Source organism: Beta vulgaris, chromosome 3, assembly GCF_026745355.1.
Source record: "Beta vulgaris subsp. vulgaris cultivar EL10 chromosome 3, EL10.2, whole genome shotgun sequence".
Taxonomy (NCBI): Eukaryota; Viridiplantae; Streptophyta; class Magnoliopsida; order Caryophyllales; family Amaranthaceae; genus Beta; species Beta vulgaris.
The window spans coordinates 27,814,915-27,835,301 of NC_079204.1; the positions used below are offsets into that span (position 1 = coordinate 27,814,915).

General features: G+C 37.5%; 1 protein-coding gene across 1 annotated transcript; it reads left to right on the forward strand.

Annotated features, from left to right (window-relative positions):
- The first annotated feature begins 1,020 nt into the window (after positions 1-1,020).
- On the forward strand, positions 1,021-2,238 carry LOC125495580 (uncharacterized). Its single transcript, XM_048640341.1, has one exon. The coding sequence runs from the start codon at positions 1,021-1,023 to the stop codon at positions 2,236-2,238; it is 1,218 nt and encodes a 405-aa protein (XP_048496298.1).
- Positions 2,239-20,387: the final 18,149 nt, after the last annotated feature.

Consider the following 20,387-nt stretch of genomic DNA (forward strand, 5'->3'; position numbering starts at 1 on the left):
TTTTCACAGCTCTAGTTCATTTTTTTTATCAAGGTGATTGTAAGTTTGTAACTCAGACTGATTTTGTTGACATTTAGATTACTAAGAAAAAGAAACCATCTAAACCGTTCAGACTGATTTTCAAGCTATTCATGTCATTCAATTGTATAATTTTACATTGGTTTTGTGAGTTTACGACTCGTTTGGTTGGTGGATTTCATGAGAGGAAAAGAGAATCATTGATTTTTTTTAGATGGAATCATTTATCTAATTCCGTTTAAGTGAGTGTTTGCTTTGTGAATGTAGGTGACCACACTCAACTATCTCCTTGCCGTCAGACAGTGTCGTCTCTCTATGTTTGCCGTTGGACTGCCCTGCCGCCTCTAGGTATGCTTTAATTTATTAGTTTATAATCTTTGAAGTTTAAGTTAGTGTATTAATTATCACAATAATTTATATGATGGTTTCGTTATTAAATGTTATAAAAGTTAAAAACTATATTATTATCACAATAATTAATTTATTGCACATTCCTTTATTTGTTACACTATCTGAAATATTTATATTTTTTTTGACATATTTGTTTTCGTGGAAAAAGTTTGGATAATGTTATAAATTTAATTTAAGTATTTAAATAAATATGTTTGCATCATCATGTATTTAGAATTGTAGAATTGTACGTATGTGGGTTGTTAATGACTATTGTGATTGAAATGATTTAGAATTGTAGAATTAGGCACCATGAAATGGAAGGACCGTTGGTGGATGTATGATAGATATGACAATGGGCGTAACTTGAGGCCCGAGTTCTTGAGGGGGGTTGATGAATTCATTGAATTTTGCAAAGCAAATCCTGAAAGCCCAGGTTTGGATGAAGTTAGATGCCCGTGTCCGAAATGCAAGAACAGACATATGCATGACGCAGACACGGTTAAAGTGCATGTGTATAGAAAGGGATTTATACCTGATTACTACGATTGGTATTCTCATGGTGAATAGTTACCTCGATCCGCACATGAGCCATCTAATCCATACCGTGAAATGATTTTCGATGCTCTTGGGAATAACTCAGAACCGTCTAATGTTGAAGAGCCTAGTGGAATGGACGAGGAGCCTAATCCTCAAGCAAAAGTGTTTCTTGACCTATTAAAGGCTTCTGAGGAACCATTGTACGAAGGGAGCTCCATGTCTGTGTTGGAAATGGCATCTAGAATAGTATCTCTGAAATGTGAGTACAATTTGCCACATAGGTGTGTTGATGCGTTGGCTTCATTAGTGAAAGAAGCAATACCTAACAACAACAACATGAGCAACACATTTTACGATACAAAGAAGATTTTGGAGGGATTAGAGCTTCCCCACGAGAGGATTCATGCGTGCCCCAAATGTTGTATGTTATTTTGGAGAACTGATGCACACTTGGACAGATGTACAGTGTACGATAGCGACAGATACAAAAGGACTTCTAAGGGGTCTTTAGTTCCAATGAAAGTTATGATTTATTTCCCAATCACACCGAGATTGGAAAGGTTGTATGCAACAAAAAATGTTGCTGAAGAAATGACATGGCATGCCAAAAATCCAAGAGCCGAAGACAAAATGGCTCACCCTAGCGACAGTGAAGCTTGGAAGCATTTGGATAGATCCTTTGACGAATTTGCATCTGAGCCTAGGAATGTTCGGCTCAGTTTGCGTACCGATGGGTTTGGTCCACATGGAAAGTTTGGGGGTCAGTATTCATGTTGGTCGGTCATCTTAACCCCGTACAACTTGCCGCCATCGATGTGCAAGAAGAAACCCTTCATGTTCCTTTCGTTGCTCGTTCCTAGTCCTAAAAATCCGAAGGGGAACTTGGATGTGTACATGCAACCCTTAATCGAGGAATTGAAGCAATTATGGGATGTTGAAGCAACAACTTATGATATTTATTGGAAAGAAAATTTCAATATGCGTGCTGCCATTCTTTGGACAATAAGTGATTTTCCTGCGTACGGTATGTTATATGGCTGGGCTACAGCTGGGAAAAAGGCATGTCCTTACTGTTTGGACAAATCTAAAGCTTTTTGGCTCGACCATGGGGGTAAAGTTTCTTGGTTTGATTGTCACCGTCAATTCCTACCCCTAGATCATCCTTTTCGTAACAACAAAGTAGCTTTGAAAAAGGGTCTCCGCCACACATCATGTCTGGGGAAGAGTTGTGGTCCTATGTTAAAGACTTGCCAAAGGCTAGAGATGGGCCAGAAGCACTTAATACTTTGAAAAAGTTGAGAAAAGGGTGGTTCAAACAAAGCTGTCTTTGGGTACAGGAGATCCGCGACGGTTACGAGAATTCGGTGAAACAACGACAGCTTCAAAGCGTCGTCTACTTACCGACGGTCCCACACCGTCGTTGATACACCAACGGCTCCAAACCGTAGGTGCTAAATTCTTAACGACGGCTAGCCAATCAGACGTAGAAAACCGTCGTTGATCCACCACCGACGGCCAAACGGTAGCTATTTGCTAATTCAACGACCAAAACTGCAACGTCAGTTGGTTAGCGACCGTTGGCCGTCGGTATTTCTATTAGCGACGGCTTTGGGAGAATCAGCGACGGCTTTAAGCGGTCGTTGACTGGGCCTTTTCTTGTAGTGTAGGTTTGGGAACAGCAGGTTGTTCCTCTGGAATGGGAACATAATCTGTTTCCTTAGCTTTAGGAACAAAACAGGAGGGTTTTGAGGTAGAGGGAGGGATAGGATCATTTTGTGGTGCTAGGGTAGATGGTGAGGCAGATTTTGGTGGAGATGGAGGAAAAGGAGGATTGGTTTCCATGGGAACAGGAGTGGGTTCCCTAGAAGGAGGAAGGGTAGATTCATAATCTTCCCTATCAATCACCCTAACTTCATCTTCCTCAAAACTTTCATCTGCATCAAGCAAAGGAAAATTAAGCACTTTCATGTTTTGAACTCTTTGACTAGTTCTAGTGCTTTTGGCAACCAGTTTCACCACCTCTTCAACCACCTTCTTCCCTTTCTTCTTAGCTTCTTCTTTTTTTTTCGGTTTTCTTTTCTTTTTCATTTTTCTTTTCTTTTTCCACTTTTTCATTTTTCTTCTCTTCAACTTCTTTTTCTTCTTCTTCGTCCACTTCATCATACACATCATCATCCTCATCATCATCAAGATTAGCCCTTCCCTTGATTACTTCTCCATTCACAACACAAACATTTAAGTTATTCAAGGCACGCACATTCAACATATTTCCCGTGGATACACCAATGGCTTGATTTTCCGAAATTTTCACATTGAACTTAAGTAAGATTACGGTTACTAAAGCCCCATAGGCAACAACAAACCCATTTTCAATACAATGACTCATGTGTTGAATCATTAAAGAGGGAAAGTTTATGTGCTTATGAGAGGCTAAACAATGAATATAAATCAAGTCCAACATGCTAACTTGAGCACGTTTAGAGAGACGAGGCAATAAGGCTTTCTTTAGGATGTGAAATAAAATTTTGTGGTAGGGAGAAAGAAGATTATGATCAAGAAATGTTTTTCCATTTTGACCACCATATTTAACAATCAATTGATCAAAAGAAATATCCGAAAATGGATAGGATCCACGTTGCTTCTTGAAATAAACATCAGTTCCTCTCACGGGACACCAAGCAATTTACCCAACATGTTAGCATTAAAATCTATTTGGGTTCCCTTTACCAAAGTAGAATAATTTCCTTCTTCATCCATGGAAAAGTTTTCACAAAATTCATCCATTAGTTTAGGAATGAAACTATTTCCATAACAATTCACAAAGAGATGCTCCCACCCTTGAAACTTGATCATATTGAGCAATTGACGAAAATTTACTCTTTTACACCAAGAAACACCAATAAAAAGTCTATGAACATACCTAGATGCCGTTGGATTTTTTCGAGCAACTCTTGTTGTTCCTCTCTCGGGAACATCCGATTCCCCCTCACTTGTTGCATGTGTTTCTTCAACCTCCATTTCCACGGTTTCCTCCATTTTCTTCCTTTTTCTTAGAATTCTAGATGATGAATTGGGAGAAATATCCATGGGTGTAGGTGATTCAATGTTAGTGGAGGAAGGAGAGGGTTTTTCGGCTTTGTGGGAGGAGAGAGAGTGAGAAGTATTTTTGGGATTCATATTATGTGGAGATCTTTTCGGTTTTATGAGAAGTAGAGCAAAGAAGTTTTGTTTTGGTTTAAGGAAAGAATAAAATAAATAATATGAAACCGTGTATAGTACACGTTTTTGAAAAAAAATCTTCTATCTAATTAAAAAAATATCTTCAACTAACTTGAGAGATATAAGGAGAAAAAAAAATCAGATTTGTAGGAGAAAAAATCTGAACAGAATATTTTTGGATTTTCGAATTTTGAAAGAAAAAAAATCTAAACTGAACACGCTGGGAACAGCGTTTGGGAACAATGAATGGAAACAACAAAATTTTGCTACTTTGGAACACCATTAATTTTTTAATCCTTTGTCATCACTTAAGGCATAGAATTGTCTTATGAACAATAAGGGGAATATTATTGGACATTGGTGAGCAGTTTTCAGACATTTTTACTTATACACATGAAATAATCATATAAGGATTGTGATGTATTTAAGCAAATAAAAACATCGAATATGCATATCCAAACATAATGCCAAAGAATTAACACAAAGGGGAATATTGTAGCAATCATTTCAACTTGATTAAGCCAATTCAAGTCTCAATTTCTCAAACCTATCTCTATTTAAGGGCTTTGTCAAAATGTCTGCAATTTGACGTTCAGTCTCACAGAATTCCATTTTAATAAGACCCTTTTCAACATTATCTTTCAGAAACATATGCCTAATATGGATGTGTTTGACTCTTGAATGATGCACGGGATCTTTAGAATTACTAATAGAACTAGTATTATCACAATAGATGGGAACACATTCAAAGTAAATTCCATAGTCACGTAGTTGTTGTTTTATCCATAACATTTGGGAACAACATGCTGCTGCAACATATTCAGCCTCAGCTGTAGATAAAGTAACTGTATTTTTCTTCTTGGTGCTCCAAGAAACTAAACTATGACTAAGGAACTGAACCATACCTGATGTACTCTTCCTATTGACCAGATCTCCTGCATAGTCAGCATCCGCAAATCCTTTTAATTCAGAGGTGTCACTTCTCGGATAGAATAGGCTTAAATCATCTGTTCCCTTGAGGTATCTTAGGATTCTCTTCACAGTTGTGAGGTGAGATTCCTTTGGCCTGGATTGACTTGGAACCTTGCACATAACCCTACACTGAAAGCAATATCAGGACGACTTGCAGTTAGATATAGTAATGAGCCAATCATACCTCGATACTTGGTTTGATCCACACTTATTCCTATAGAATCTTCATCCAATCTGGTTGAAATTCCCATAGGTGTATGATTTACTTTGGATGCTTCCAAACATATTTTTCAATAGTTCCTTTATGTACTTTTGTTGATGGATGTAGATTCCTTCTTCTGTTTGCTTGATTTGCAACCCCAAGAAGAAGTTGAGCTCACCCATCATACTCATTTCGAGTTCTTTACCCATGACATTAGCAAAGTCCTTGCAAAAAGATTCATTAGTGGCACCAAATATAATATCATCAACATATATTTGAACAACTAAGAAATGTTTTCCTTTTGATTTTAAAAACAAGGTTCGATCCAATTTTCCTCTTTTAAAACTCATTTTCAAGAAGGAACTTAGAAAGTCTTTCATACCATGCTCTTGGAGCTTGCTTTAACCCATAAAGAGCTTTGTCAAGCTTAAAGACATGATTAGGAAAGTCTTTACTTTCAAAACCTGGAGGTTGTTCTACAAATACCTCCTCATTACGATAACCGTTTAGAAAAGCACATTTTACATCCATTTGATACAATTTAAAACCCATGAAAACAGCAAATGCTATGAAAATTCTAATTGCTTCCAGTCTTGCAACTGGAGCAAAAGTTTCTTCATAATCAATGCCTTCCTGTTGAGTGTATCCTTTCACAACTAAGTTGCTTTAACCTTGTTATTTTTAGGTTTAGGTTCAAGGTGCCAAACTTTGTTTCTTTCAAATTAATGAAGTTCATCCTGCATAGCTACAATCCAATCAGCATCAGTGAGTGCTTCTTCATGATTCCTAGGTTCCAACATAGAAAGAAAAGCATGAAAAGCACAAAAGTTTTTCAATTGAGATCTCGTTTGAGTTCCCTTATTTATGTCACTGATTATTAGTTCCACAGGATGGGAACGATGAGTTTTCCAAGGCTTTGGTTGGAAATCCTGGATGGAAACTTGGTTTCCTTGATCATCTTCATTTCCCTGTTCTTGGGAACCAGGTTCAACAATAGTGGATTCATTCACTGTGATCATCACCTAGTTCTTCTTCTTCCTCATTGGGAACAGGAACAGGATGTTGTTCCCTTGGCTTTGTTCCCATGACTTCGTCTTCCAAAGTCTCATCAATAAGACTTGATCTTTTTCAATCCTATTTCGAAGTCATCATCAACCTGTGTGCTTGCATCAAATTTATTTGTTTCATCAAAAATAACATGCACACTTTCTTCTACACACATAGACCTTTTATTTCAAACTCTATAAGCCTTGCTACTAGAAGAGTTTCCTAAGAATACAGCTTCTTCACTTCTAGCATCAAATTTTCCAAATTTTTGTTTCCCATTATTATGAACAAAACATTTACATCCAAATGTTCTGAAATATGTAATATTGGGCTTTTTACCAAAATACAGCTCATAGGAGGTTTTATTTAATAAAGGTCTTACCATGGCTCGATTTATATATGACAAGCAGTATTCACAGCTTCTGCCCAAAAGTTTTATGGAAGACCACTAGCTATCAACATAGTCCTAGCCATCTCTTCTATGTTCTATTCTTCCTTTCAACAACACCATTTTGTTGAGGTGTTCTAGGGGCTGAGAAATTGTGATCTAATCCATTGTCTCTCTAAAGTCATCGAACTTAAATTTTCAAATTCCTTTCCATGGTCGGATCTAAGGTGTAAGTAACTTTATGACCACTCATATTTTGAACTTTCTTTGCAAAGACAAGGAACTCATCATAAGTCTCGTCCTTGCTAGAAAGAAAAATAACCCAAGTAAATCTAGAGAAGTCATCTACAATTACAAACATATTTCTTTCCACTCCTACTTTGTATCCTCATAGGTCCACATAAATCCATATGATTAACTCTAAAGGTCTTGTGGTACTTACCACATTCTTGGACTTGAAAGAGGACCTAACATGCTTACCTTTTGCGCATGCATCACAACATGATCTAAATGAAACTTAGTAGAGGGTAAACCTAAAACTAGTTCTTTAGAACGCAGTTTGTCAAGCAAGAAAAGCTAGCATGACCTAGACGCTTGTGCCATAAAATGAATCATCATCAATAACACTAAGGCATGTGAATTTGTTTTTGGGAACAAGGTTGAGATCCACAACATATGTGTTCCCTTTCCTTGTTCCTTCCAAAATGATATCCTTTGTGCTATTGTTGACAATAAACATTTTTCACTATTAAACTTCACACAGTTCCCTCTATCACAGAATTGGGAAATACTTAACAAGTTATGCTTTAATCCATCAACTAGAAACACATTATCTATGGAATGTGACGATGACTTACCAACTTTTCCCATGGCAACTATGTTACCTTTCTTGTTGTCACCAAAAGTCACACTTCCACCATTATAGGCTGAGAGTGAGAGAAATCTTGATTTATCTCCAGTCATATGCTTAGAACAACCACTGTCTAGGTACCATGTGTTGTTCCCCCTCACTCCAACCTGCAAGAAAACTAATTGTTAGAGTTAGGAACCCAATCTTTCTTGGGTTCCTTTCCTTCAGGAACAATAGATTTCTTTTTCCAAATTACTCTACTTGTTTCCAAGTTCTCATTGATGCGACCAAGTCTTTTAGGACAAGAGTTCCTAAAATGACCAGTGTTCCCACAAAACATACAAACTTTATCACTTGGTAAATCAACTCTCTTTTTAGGTTTTTCAAATTTCTTTTTGTGATTAAAACCAAGACCTTCAGTTCGTTTTGTTTGAGGGTTCTTAATCCAGTTTGGAATAGGTAGCATTTTCTTTTCATTTCTCATTTGGTGCAGTTCCCCTACAAGTTCATTATTTTCAATTTCCAAAAATGAAACATGATTTTTCAATTCGTTTATTTCAGATTTGAAACTTTGCAAGGGAACTGACTTAATGTCAAATGAACTTACTTCAGGAACAAACTCTTTTATTGTGATAACTCAAGACTTAACAAGTAGTTCTCATTTTTAAGATTTTTGAAATCCTCTTTAATTTAAGATTTTTGTCAAACAACTCGAAAAATCTTTTCTCAATATCAATTCGAACACTTTTAAGCCAAGAGGTATGTTCCTTTGCAACATTAAAGCATGTTGACATTGTTTTAGTTTAATAGTCTCATCTTTGCAATCTTTTACAGCGTCAACAATAAACTCAAATAAATTTTCTTTACTTAAAGAATTAAGACGAGTTTTGATGGTGTCTAGACTTGCCTCAAGAGATTCAATCTCTTCATCAGATTCGGAATTGTCAAGAGCCATAAGACAGAAGTTTGCAGTCTCCTCATTTGGTTGAGGATCATCTTCTTCTTCGAGTCAGAGTCCCCCATGCAGCAACCATAGCTTTCTTCATGTCAGATCGAGTATAGGAGTTTTTGTATTCCTTGTTCCTATCTCTGCTTTGTTCCCTTCCTTTGCCTTTTTCTTGTTCCCATTGGGGACAATCCTTGATGAAGTGCTCAGAACTGCCACACTTATGACAAACAAGTTTGTTAGAATATTTCTTATTCTTACCTTTGTAATCTCCATTCTTCATGTTCCTAAACATTCTTTTGAATTTTCGGACCATGAGAGCGAATTCTTCTTCATCAGTTTCTGAGTCTCATTTCATCAGCTTTTAAGGCAATCGATTTTTGCTTGGACATGTCTCCATTCTCATTGTCCAATTGCAACTCATGAGTCATAAGGGAACCAGCAAGTTGTTCCAAATTGAACTTAGTAAAGTCCTTAGTTTCCTGTAAGGCAGTTACCTTAGCCATCCACGATCCCTAGGAAGGCTCCTTAGGACCTTTCGTACCTGTTCCTCAGATGTAATCACTTTACCAAGAGATGTTAGCTCATTAATAATATTAGTAAAGCGTGTAAACATGTCTTGGATAGACTCTTTTGATTTCATTTGAAAAAGTTCATATTGGTTCATCAAAAGATCTATTTTTGATCTCTTAACTTCACTCGTACCTTCATGAGTGACTTCAAGAAGATCCCAAATTTGTTTTGCGGTTTTACATCCCATGACACGATTGTGTTCATGAGGTCCAAGACCACAATGAAGCAGTTTTATAGCAAGAGCATTAATTTCCATCTTTTCGAAATCAGCTTTATCAAAATCAGATATAGATTTAGGAATTACCTCATTCTTGTCATTAGTGGTAGTGACTTCAAAATCACCTACCTCTATGACTCTCCATACCTGGTAATTGTCGGCTTTGATAAAGATCTCCATTCTGTTCTTCCAGTAAGTGTAAAACTTACCATTGAACATTGGTGGCCTCTGCGTAGAGTACCCTTCTTCCAGTTTCTCTCTAGTATTCATATTTTTCAAGATCTTGAACTCAACAGGGTTTCCTGAATATTAGAGTTCCCGCTCTGATACCAATTGTTGTATAATATGAGCACTATAAGAGGGGGGTGAATTATAGTGAGAGAATAAGCTATACTTTTTGCGGAATTAAAAGTAAACTTGGGAACAAACAATGGGAACACGAGAGATTTTACGAGGAAAAACTTCCTAGGCCTAGTAGGAAGAAACAACCTCGACCACAAGGGATTTTAAACAACTTTCCACTATAATAGGCCAAAACAACTCTGATTACAACCTATTACTTTTCTCTCGATTCTCAACTTAAGTCACTCAACTCAAGTTCCCAACGACAGTTCCCACAACTGACGTTTTCCTCAAACTTCACTCGAAGTTTCCTTTCTCTTTCTCTTTCTCTTGCTTCACTCAAAGCTTTCTCACACTTACAAGAGTTCACTCAAACCCTTTTTCTCAAAAATACACTTTGTAAAACAATGGAAGAGTAATAAACTCGATTAATGTAAGTATGAATTCTCTTAAGGAAAAGGCACTGACACTTTAGATAACTTAAGACAAATTAACTAAGTCAGACACATTTTGCTCAAATGAATTAGGCGCCTATTTATAGACAATTAAGACAAGACATGTTCTCCACTAAGTTAGACCATTATCCCATGATCGATCTCCATGATGTTTTAATTAATTAATTAAATTAAATTAATTATTCCATGTCATGTAAAGCATCCACTAATCCACTACTTCACTTCTATAGAAGCAGTAACAATTACGTGGTTTTAAAACTTGGAGAATAATTAAATCTTTTAATTTAATTAAATACTTGGAGGATAATTAACTTAAGCCACTAAATCCACTAACTATAAACTGAGCAGTAGTTTAGGCTGTAATCATTTTTAGGAAATAAATAAATAAATACTTTAGCTAGTTTTTAGGAAAAATATCTTTTTCAAAATTTCTTTAATAAAACCGGAAAAACAGTTTTATATTTTAAAATCCGAAACATTTTAAAAACCGGAAATATTAAATTTTTCGAAAACTAAAACTTTTAAATAAAATATAAAAGATAAAGATAAATATTTAAAAAGATAATATTTGAAAATCAGTTAATTTAAAATCAGAAAATCTTTTTAAAATCTTTTCCTAACAAACTTAAACCAAATTCCTAAAATAGTGGATCTTAGTCAAAATATCCCTAAAAACTCTAACAACTATATTGGGCACAAGTTTTAACTTTGGCGCACAATATTAGAGTCTCTTAGGAGTTCCTAAATCAGTTTTAAGTCTTGTTCCCTAACCTTGTTCCTATAGTGCCAGTTTTGTTCCTTTCATGGGAACAGAACCAATTTCCTTTAAGAATTCACCATGAACTTAATTAAGCTTTTACTCAACCTTAACATGAAGATTATTAAATACCCTAATGTATTCTAAACTTCATTCCATGCTTGATTCTTCATCTCTCGAACACTTTTACTTCGATCTTGATTAATTCTCCATTTTAATCTTCAATCAAGTATTCTATTCGCTCGAGCATGAATTACCTTGCAACAACATAAATAAAATATACTATGTCTTTTGTGGTTAGGTCATCTTCAAAACTCAAGGGTCAACAGGGTCCTTATCACTCCAACCTAACCCATCCTTGAGTTTCAAATATCACTAGTGAATGAACATTTGTTTTTCAATTCTAAGAAAATACGACAGCACTTCCCTACAGTTCTCCAAGTACACGATGAAGATAGTAGTTAAACTATCAACATATGTACCCAGAGAACACTTAGGGAAATGAGCGGGATCTTTCTTAGAATCGAAAACCAAACATTCATTCACATCCTAAGTGAGATAAGAAACTCAAAGACAGTCCCAAACCGGGGACTATTCAAGACTTACTCCTAATGATTAAGCCTCGAATGGCTATCTAGGAAAATGATACACATTGCAATAAAATAACACAAACCAATCCATTCCTTAGATTTCCCACCCCACCCCATTAAGGCATGTCCATATAGGTTTGGTTATGATTCAACTTATACTTTACCAATCACATAATAACCAAAAAATTCACATATATACATTTCCAATAATATAACCAAACAATTTCAAAAACAAAAGGTATAATACATACATCTGCTCTCAAGGAGCAGGGAATACAAGCAATCCGACATGAGCTTGGAGAACCGGCAAAGCGCAATTAAAGTACAATGTAAACGAATGGCAAAGTGAGATAATGCATGATTATTAATGTAAAATTAATACATAAAAATTTCAAAACAACACAAAAGGAACATACATTGTCGGCGATGTGGGAGAATGAGTGTGCGGTTAATGGTAGAATGAGAGTGCGGCCGCCGGTAAAAGTCCATCGTGTGTGCGGCAGTCGGCAAGTGTGCGTCGATTTGGCGACACCAGCGTTTTCTACAACCGAGAATGAGAGTGAGTGTGGGAGAATAAAGAATCGGCGAGTGGTAGAATAAGAGTGTGGTAGCCGGCAAGTGTGCGCGAGGGTGAGCGAAATTTATCAAGGTGAGCCGGCACGTGTACGCGAGGGTGAGCCGGCAAGAGAGAGATTGAGGGAGAGTGGAATGAGAACAACGAAAACCGAGTCAGAGGTGTTGAGAAATCGCTAGAGAAGCGACGGTCGCCGGCGAGAGTGAGGGAGCGCCGGCGAGTGTGAGCGAAAGGGAGAGTGAGGGAGCGCCGGTGATTATCACAGGAGAGAGAAAGGGAGAGTGCAGTGTTTTGAGTTTTTTTAGGGCTCGAAAAAATAATCCTGTTGGGAAAAGCTAATACTTGTGCCCTAGGTAATTTGCATCGCAAGGGCATGGTGGTCCGATGCAAATCACGAATTTGCAACGCACACTCAATAGGTGCGACGCTGAAAGAGCGTAATTTTCTTCCACCAGGTACGAGTTATCTGCATTCCACCTTCATGACGTGCGACGCACATTGCTCATATGCGTCGCACATTATGGGGGTTCGACGCATACAACTCGTATCTGGTGCATGTGCTTTGTTTGCGTCGTGCTCAGGCGCACATGTGACGCAAATAGTGTTTTTGCGTCGTTTCCCTTTTGGTGCAACGCACTTGAGGGGACGCAAATTGTCCTTTTCTACTAGTGCTACTTTTGAAGCTGCTAAGGCAAAAAATGGAGAAGGCCTTGATCCACTCTCCTTCCTTTCCAAGCTTGAAGATTGTAGCTGTTATGGTGAAGTTAGCTTCAATCTTTTTTCTTCAGATGGAGTTTGACATCCCAACCTGTTATTTTCACAATGTCTTAGTATTTCATCGCCACCTTGGTACCAGGCATATTTTCCCAGGTAAGGAACCTTGTTATGTTAAAGAAGAACCCTGGCACCTTTATGTAGTGCTTGCATGAATAATATCTTTAGACATTTATTCTGGCTCCATACGAAGTGGGCATTTATGGAGTAGTGTCCTTAGGTCTAGGGATTCAATAGCAGCTGAACCTGAATACTTTGGCTTTTAAGCGTATAAATCACAACTAGTAGCTAGACAGTTTGGATTACATCATATGCTGGCCATACCCTATTTCCTAACAAGCAACGATCCCTCGACATCAAGAGATCATTTTGAAGAAGGTAAATCCCTTTGAAGCAAAACTCTCAACATCACCCTGATGTCCATTACTCCATGGCAATAGGTTCCTGGTGTCATTTGATGCTTCCAAACATGGTGGGATCATGTCTACCCAAGTGATCAACAATGTGCCGATGCTATAGCATATTTTGAAGATCAACTTTTCTTAGGAGGTAAATGATCTATCTTCGTAGTTACTTTTATAACTTTAAGGAAAGACGACATTCATCTAATTTAGTTTTTTCCTTTTTATTACTTTTAGCAAAAGCTATGGCAAGTTATATTGGAACGTCTTGGACCAACCAATGCCTGAGTCTATTCCTTCAGAAGATGAGTATGATATCATCACTGATCAAGGAATCCATTATGGAGATGTCCAGACTGTGGAGGACATCCACACCATGGAGCCAATGGAGTAAATTGATCCTCTCAAGAGAGTTGCTAGAAAAAGGGATTATAATTGCCTATATGCTTCATAAAACATATATCTTGAGCTAGTGGATCAATTAGTTCAGAAAGCTCCTAAGAAAAGAGAAGATAGCTCTTCCTAAACTCCAAAATCCTTGAGACACTCCTACGGGAAACGTCCGATAATAGAGACGACGTCTGAAGTTCAACATTTCAATATTTCTACTGGTGAAGAGGAAGTTAAGACTATTTCTCAAATCATCTCAACTAGGAAACTTCAAGGAGCTAAAGCAGGTATATATATCCCTTTATATTCCTTTAGCATGAAGCTTTACCCTATTCTTAAATTTAACCCTATTTTTAAGCATTCCATATTTGCCTAGCCATAAAATGTTTAAAGCTCTTAGTGACCCTTCATTGGAGAAGCCAATATCTCTTAATTCTTGACAATCTTCTAATTGTAACTTTACTGGTCGAATTACTGCGATTATTCCCTCAACAACTGGTATATGCCACAGTATGGGGAGTTCTCGATCAGTTTAATGAATCCAAAGTTACACAAGTTGACGAACAGATTGATGCTACACCAACTAAAGTTACCCCCCAATTAAAATCAATAGATATCCCTACTTTGGAAGGATTTGGTAAATTAGACGGAGATAATCACAGTATTTCTCGAGGAGGAATTAATGCCCCCCAAGAAGAAAACGGTGCCCCCTAAGAAGAAGACAGTGCCCTCCTAGGAGGAGTTCAACATTTCAACATGGCATTAGCTGAAGAAAATATTTTCTTTCAAGATGAGGCAAGTCTTATTGATTTGATTCCATTAAACGTTGAATTTCCAATATCTCCTTCTTCGATAGTTCTGAAAGCAAATTCCTTTACTTTTCAAGGAGAGGTTCTGGAAGGTGTCATTCCTTTGGATATTGCGCCTTTCAGGAGTGATTGTGGGCCCTTGGATGTTCCATTAAAAGATCCTTCATCCGCACAATCCTCTTCAAGAACTGGTTTGCATTCTTTTCCTCATAGATTCATTTTAGATTTTCTATATTTGAACCCATATCTTCAAGAAATCAGACTTCACTATCTTGCTAACTTGGCTTCTCTTCTTCATGATACAGAGGTAAGCAATCAAGAAGCAAATGTGATGAAAGAGTCTGATGGATGAAAGGTGATGAACATGGACTTATCTCTTGTTGTAAGGAAATCACTTGCTTCTAATACAAATAGTCTTGATGAGCATTCTGAGCACATCAAACAAGAAGACAAGATATGACATCTTTGTCTCGTTCTCTCAGAAAATCCTCATGATCAAGCATTTAGACAAATGCTTAAACAGACTCTGGAATCATTTATATCTTGTTTTACGTATTAGACTCCTTGCCTTGACTATGTAAAGGAAACCTTGCTCTTTCAACAATGTGATACTGAAACAGGAGTTCAATTCCTCAAGATTTCAGTTCGCAGGCTTCAAGAAGAGGAGTTTTCTTTGGAAGCTCAAACTCAATATTTTAAAGGCTTCTCTGCACTGACTCATGAATCTTTGAACTCTTGTGATCAACAATTGAGGTCTCTTTCTGATGAAAAGGCAACTTTTATAGAAATGCTTAGCTGAGATTAATAAAGAGGAGAGTATCATTACTAATGAGAAATCTTGTCTTCAGAGCTCTATTGAGGTTGAGAGAGAGAAGCTACACGTGGGACGTGCCAAGCTTGCCACTTTGAGGCAGGAGATGTTCAAAGAAATGGCAGTTCAGCAGAGCTTGATTCTTCAAGGAGAAAAAATTTACAATGCTTGGTCAGCCATAAAACATTTCAGCTTGGCTGTTAGGCAATGCTGGAATGTTTGAGAACATTATATTGTAATAATGTAACTCTAGTAATCTCTGGATGTTTGAAATAATTATGCATGTTTTTTGTTGAAACATAGGATCATGATGTTCCCATATAGAGGGATGGTATTTTGTAAAATATTTTTCATTTAAAGCTCTATCTTTTACATTGACATCTATATCTTTCAGTAAATATGCCTTGCCAGATAATTTCTTATGAATGACAAAAGGGCCTTGCCATTTAGGTGACCATTTTCCTAATTGAGGATCTTTATAAGCTGCTTCTGGTAGGAACATCTTCCAAAGCTTATATTTTCTTTAAATTCTTTAAGCACCACTTTTTTATTATAGGCTATAACAACTTTCTCCTTCTGGATTCTCATTTGCTAAGGCTTCTTACTTAGTTTCAAGGGCGTTCATAACTTCAATATTCATTGCCTGAGAATATTCTTCTCCAAATAAACCCATTTGTTGAACCACTCTGGATGGTCTTATGTTTATCTTAGTAGGAATCACTAGAGTATGTCCATATACTAAATTAAATGGAGTGACTCCTGTTGCTTCTCTTTTAGAGGTCCTATAGGCCCATAGAGCATACAACAACAATTCATCCCATTTTCTAGGATTATTATCAACCATTTTTTATATCCTTTTCACAATGATCTTATTGGTAGTTTTAGCTTGACCATTAGCTTGGGCGTAGTATGGTGTTAAATGTAACTTAGTGATTCCAAATTGATACAGATATTCCAATAAATCAGGATTTCTAAACATTGTGGCTTGATCAAAAGTTATGGTTTCTGGAATTCCAAACCTTGTCAAGATTTTCTCTTCCAGAAAGTTTTTCACAACCTGCATATTGATCTTAATAAAAGCCTACGCTTCAACCCATTTAGTGAAATAGTCAATAATTACTAAAATTTATGAATGTGTATAAAAGAAATGGTTTTAAATATTTAGACAATTCTTGTGTTTTCTTGCTATATTCCTGAGATACGGACGAAATACATTTGAATCCTTCGGTCATTTGATAAATGACTAACTGAGAATCTCCATATATTTTAACTTTCTTAGCTCCCAGCTCTAGTAACAACTCCACTCCAATCAATAGATCGCTTTATACTCAGCTCTATTATTAGTATATGGGCCCTTTAAAGTTACTGCTACCTTAGTTAGTACCCCTTCAGGAGACAGAATATATATTCCAGCTCCTGCCATTTCTCTGGTATTAGAACCATCAAAGTATAGGGTCCATGGGATAATATCTTCATCAATGATCCCAGACTCACAACAAGGATGAGTAGCTAAGAAATCAGCTCGAGCTTGACCTTTTACTGCTTTTTGAGGCATGTAAATCAAGTCAAATTGCAATGTATGTAGACTCCATTTACTTAATCTCCCGTTTATGAATGGCTGAGATATCATATACTTGATGAAATTTGTTGGATAGACTATTTCTATTGTGAAAGCCATGAAATAATGTATAAGCTTAACAAAGGCATCATATAAGCATAAACAGCATTTTTCTGCCATGGTATACCTTCGCTCGGTATCATGCAAGATTCTACTTAGATATAATATAGCTTGCTCATGTCCCTTCTCATTTTCTTGAGTAAAGAGACTGCCAATAGAGTCTTCACAGGCTGATAAATATAACCTTAATGGTTTTCCAGTTTGCCTTGGAGGAATCAAGACTGGAGAATTTGCTAAATCTTGCTTGATTTGGTCAAAAGCCTCTTGATGATCTTTATTCCCTTTAAACTCTGATTCATGTTTTAGTCTTAACAAGGGCGAAAACTTTTTAGTTTTCCTAGCCATGTTAGCCATGAATCTCCTAACATAATTGACCTGTCCAAGGAACCTTTGCAGTTCCTTTTTATTAGAAGGTGGTTTAGCTGCCAGTACCGCCCTCGACTTGTTTTCATCAATTTCCATGTCATTTTTATGGATGAGAAATCTAAGAAAATTACTGGCTTTGACCCCAAACACACATTTTAATGGATTCATTTTTAAATGATATTCTCGCATTCTTATAAATGACTTAATCAGGTGTTCCTTATGCCTAGAAAAGTCATTAGATTTAACAAGTATATCATCTACATAAACCTCCATTATTTTACCAATTATATCTTTAAAAATTACGCCCCTGGCTCTTTCGTATGTAGCACTAGCAGTCTTTAAACCAAATGGCATGGCTACGTACTCAAATAAGCCTAATGATTTTGGACATCTAAAAGTTATTTTATTACAGTCTTCCTGCGCAGTTATTAATTGGTGATAAACTGCGTATCCATCCATGCAAGATATATATTCATATCTTGATGCTACATCTATTAGATCGAAGATCAGCTACAGGCACAGGATATTGGTATTTAGGTGTTTCTTTATTTAAATCCCTAAAGTCAATGCAGATTCTTATTTTGCCATTTTTCTTAATTAGTGGGAGTATGTTAGATATCCAGTTGGCATATTGGCAAGGCCTTATGAACTTTGCCTTAAGGAGTTTGTTTATTTCCTCTTGTATAGGTGTTGTTAGTTCTGGCGCTAGTCTGTGGGACTTTGGGCCACTGGCTTATATCCTTCTTCGATTGGCAATTTATGTTCTATTATTGACCTATCAATACCAGGCATTTCATGGTGGTGCTCTAAAGCAAAACAATCCTTAAATTCTTTTAGAATTTTAATTAAATCATGCTTCTCTTGATCAGTGAGAAGCTTACTTATATAAGTAAAACGTGGATTTTCATCATCTCCTAGATTTACTTCTTTTAGTGCATTATGAACCTCTTGTTTAATATCCTCACTTTTAGCCCATACTTTTTCCTCTTCCTCTTCTAGAGGTTCAGAATCATATAGGGTGGAACAACATTTGCTAGAATTTTCGAGGAAATTCTCTTGGTACCTTTTAAAAACTAAATCATTCATAACTTGATCAAGGATAGGGGTAAACCCATTACAATATTCTTCATGGTTTATGTTATGGCTGATTTTTGCAGGTCGACATTGACATGATGACATAATGACTTTGACACCAAGACGTGACGAAAAGACACGAAGGCCAAGTCGTCTAAAACCCGTAACTGATTGTCCAAAAAAGTAAGGAGTTCAACACGGCATTAATTCAGCCAAGATAGCCGTTGATGGAAATGAATTGCACAAAGAAGGAAAGATCCTGTCATGAGAGCTTGGTTAGGGGGATCTCCTATAATCAAGGGGGCGTTACCATTGTAATTCAATAGTGCATTGAATTAGAAAGAGCATACAAAAGCAAAAGAGAGACCATTAGACTAGACTACTGGACATTTTTTATACTAAGAGCAAAAGAAAGCAAAAATTGTAACGATTGTCGCTAGTCTGTAACGACAGTCAACGATAGTAGATTGGTGGATCCATATCCACCTGCGGTTTTTACCCATCTTCATTGGGGTTTTCCGCGTCACCATCTTTGTGTGTTCATCCCTTTGATGCCCATTGCATTCATTCCTTGCATTTTCATATTCATAATCTGGTTAAATCGTCCCGAACTTTAATTCTGTCGTAAGAGACAAATTTTAGCATAAACAATTTGGCGCCCACCGTGGGGCATAACCATATCAACTACTGTTCAAAATCCATCAAATGGGAGAAACACCAAGTCTCGACGATATGCAGAGGCTATATGACCAAATGAGGGCGGAGATGCTCGAAATGAAGCAAGCTAATGAGCGGTTAGCCACTGACTTCTCGACGTCGCAAGAAAAGATTCAAAAGTTGCAAGAAGAGCTAGGGTAGTCCAAAGGTTCGAAGGTCCGCCGTCGTGCTAATATGAACGACATCCCCATCATGCGGGACCTCTCTAATTCAGATAATGCCGAATCCGAAAATGACACAGAGCTCGAAGACGAAGAACCCTCCAATGACGCATAAGAGAATCCTGGTGGGGGAGAAGCAGATCCCATGGCGAAGCGCATGATCCGGATCGAAAGGCAGAATAGGCGTCTCATGAAGCTCATGTCCCAGCTCCCTGGAGCTCCAACGCCAAGCATCGTAGAGCATCCTGATGGTTATGCAGAATCTCCGTTCGTAGAGAGGATCTCGAAAGCCGTACTCCCCAAGAAGCTGAATCTACCCGTCCTTGTCGCTAATTATGATGTTTCGACAGACCTAGGCGAGCATGTCGCCCAGTACAAGTAGCGGATGTGGGAAGCATCAATCCCTTGGCACCTGGTGGAAGCCTGCATATGCAAGTCTTTCGGAGCCACGCTCACCGGTCCTGCCCTCAAATGGCTTGGATCCCTGAAGCCAGGCAGCATTGGCAATTTTTCCACCCTCGTCAACAAGTTCTACGAGAAATTCGAAGCCAGTCATAGCCTTGAAAAGTAGAAGAGCGACCTTTATGGCGTCGTTCAAGGACCTAAAGAATCTGTTCGCGATTATTATAATCGCTTTCATAAAGAAATGATTAGCATTAAGGATCTTGATACTAAAACTGCTATTGAATGTTTCAGGAAAGGTCTAATTCTGCGATCAAAACTCTACAACCGTCTGACGAAGTATCCATGTGAAACGTTCGAGGAAGTCAAGTCACGAGCATTAGCGCATATGAGGTTGAAGGAAGACGATGCCATCCTCAATACCATATCAACGCGTCGTGCGCCAGAAAATCCTAATGACCGGAAGGCTTTCATCCCCAAGAAGAATAACTGGCGAAACCATCCATACAATCGTTCAAATCAGGTAAACAATGTTACTGACGTTGTCGATGATGCAGGTAATGATGCAAGGATGGAGTCACCAACCTTCCCAGATCTCGACTCTTATGGATTCTCCGTCGATGTCAGAGGCGTCGTAAATGCCTTGACCAAGATCGGAGCACCCGTCCGTTGGCCAAGGAAGAGTGACCGACCAGAAGCGCAAAAAGATCAGACAAAGTGGTGT

Excerpts from the sequence above, each read along its gene's own strand:
- LOC125495580 (XM_048640341.1), top strand. The coding sequence starts at position 1,021 with ATGATTTTCGATGCTCTTGGGAATAACTCAGAACCGTCTAATGTTGAA.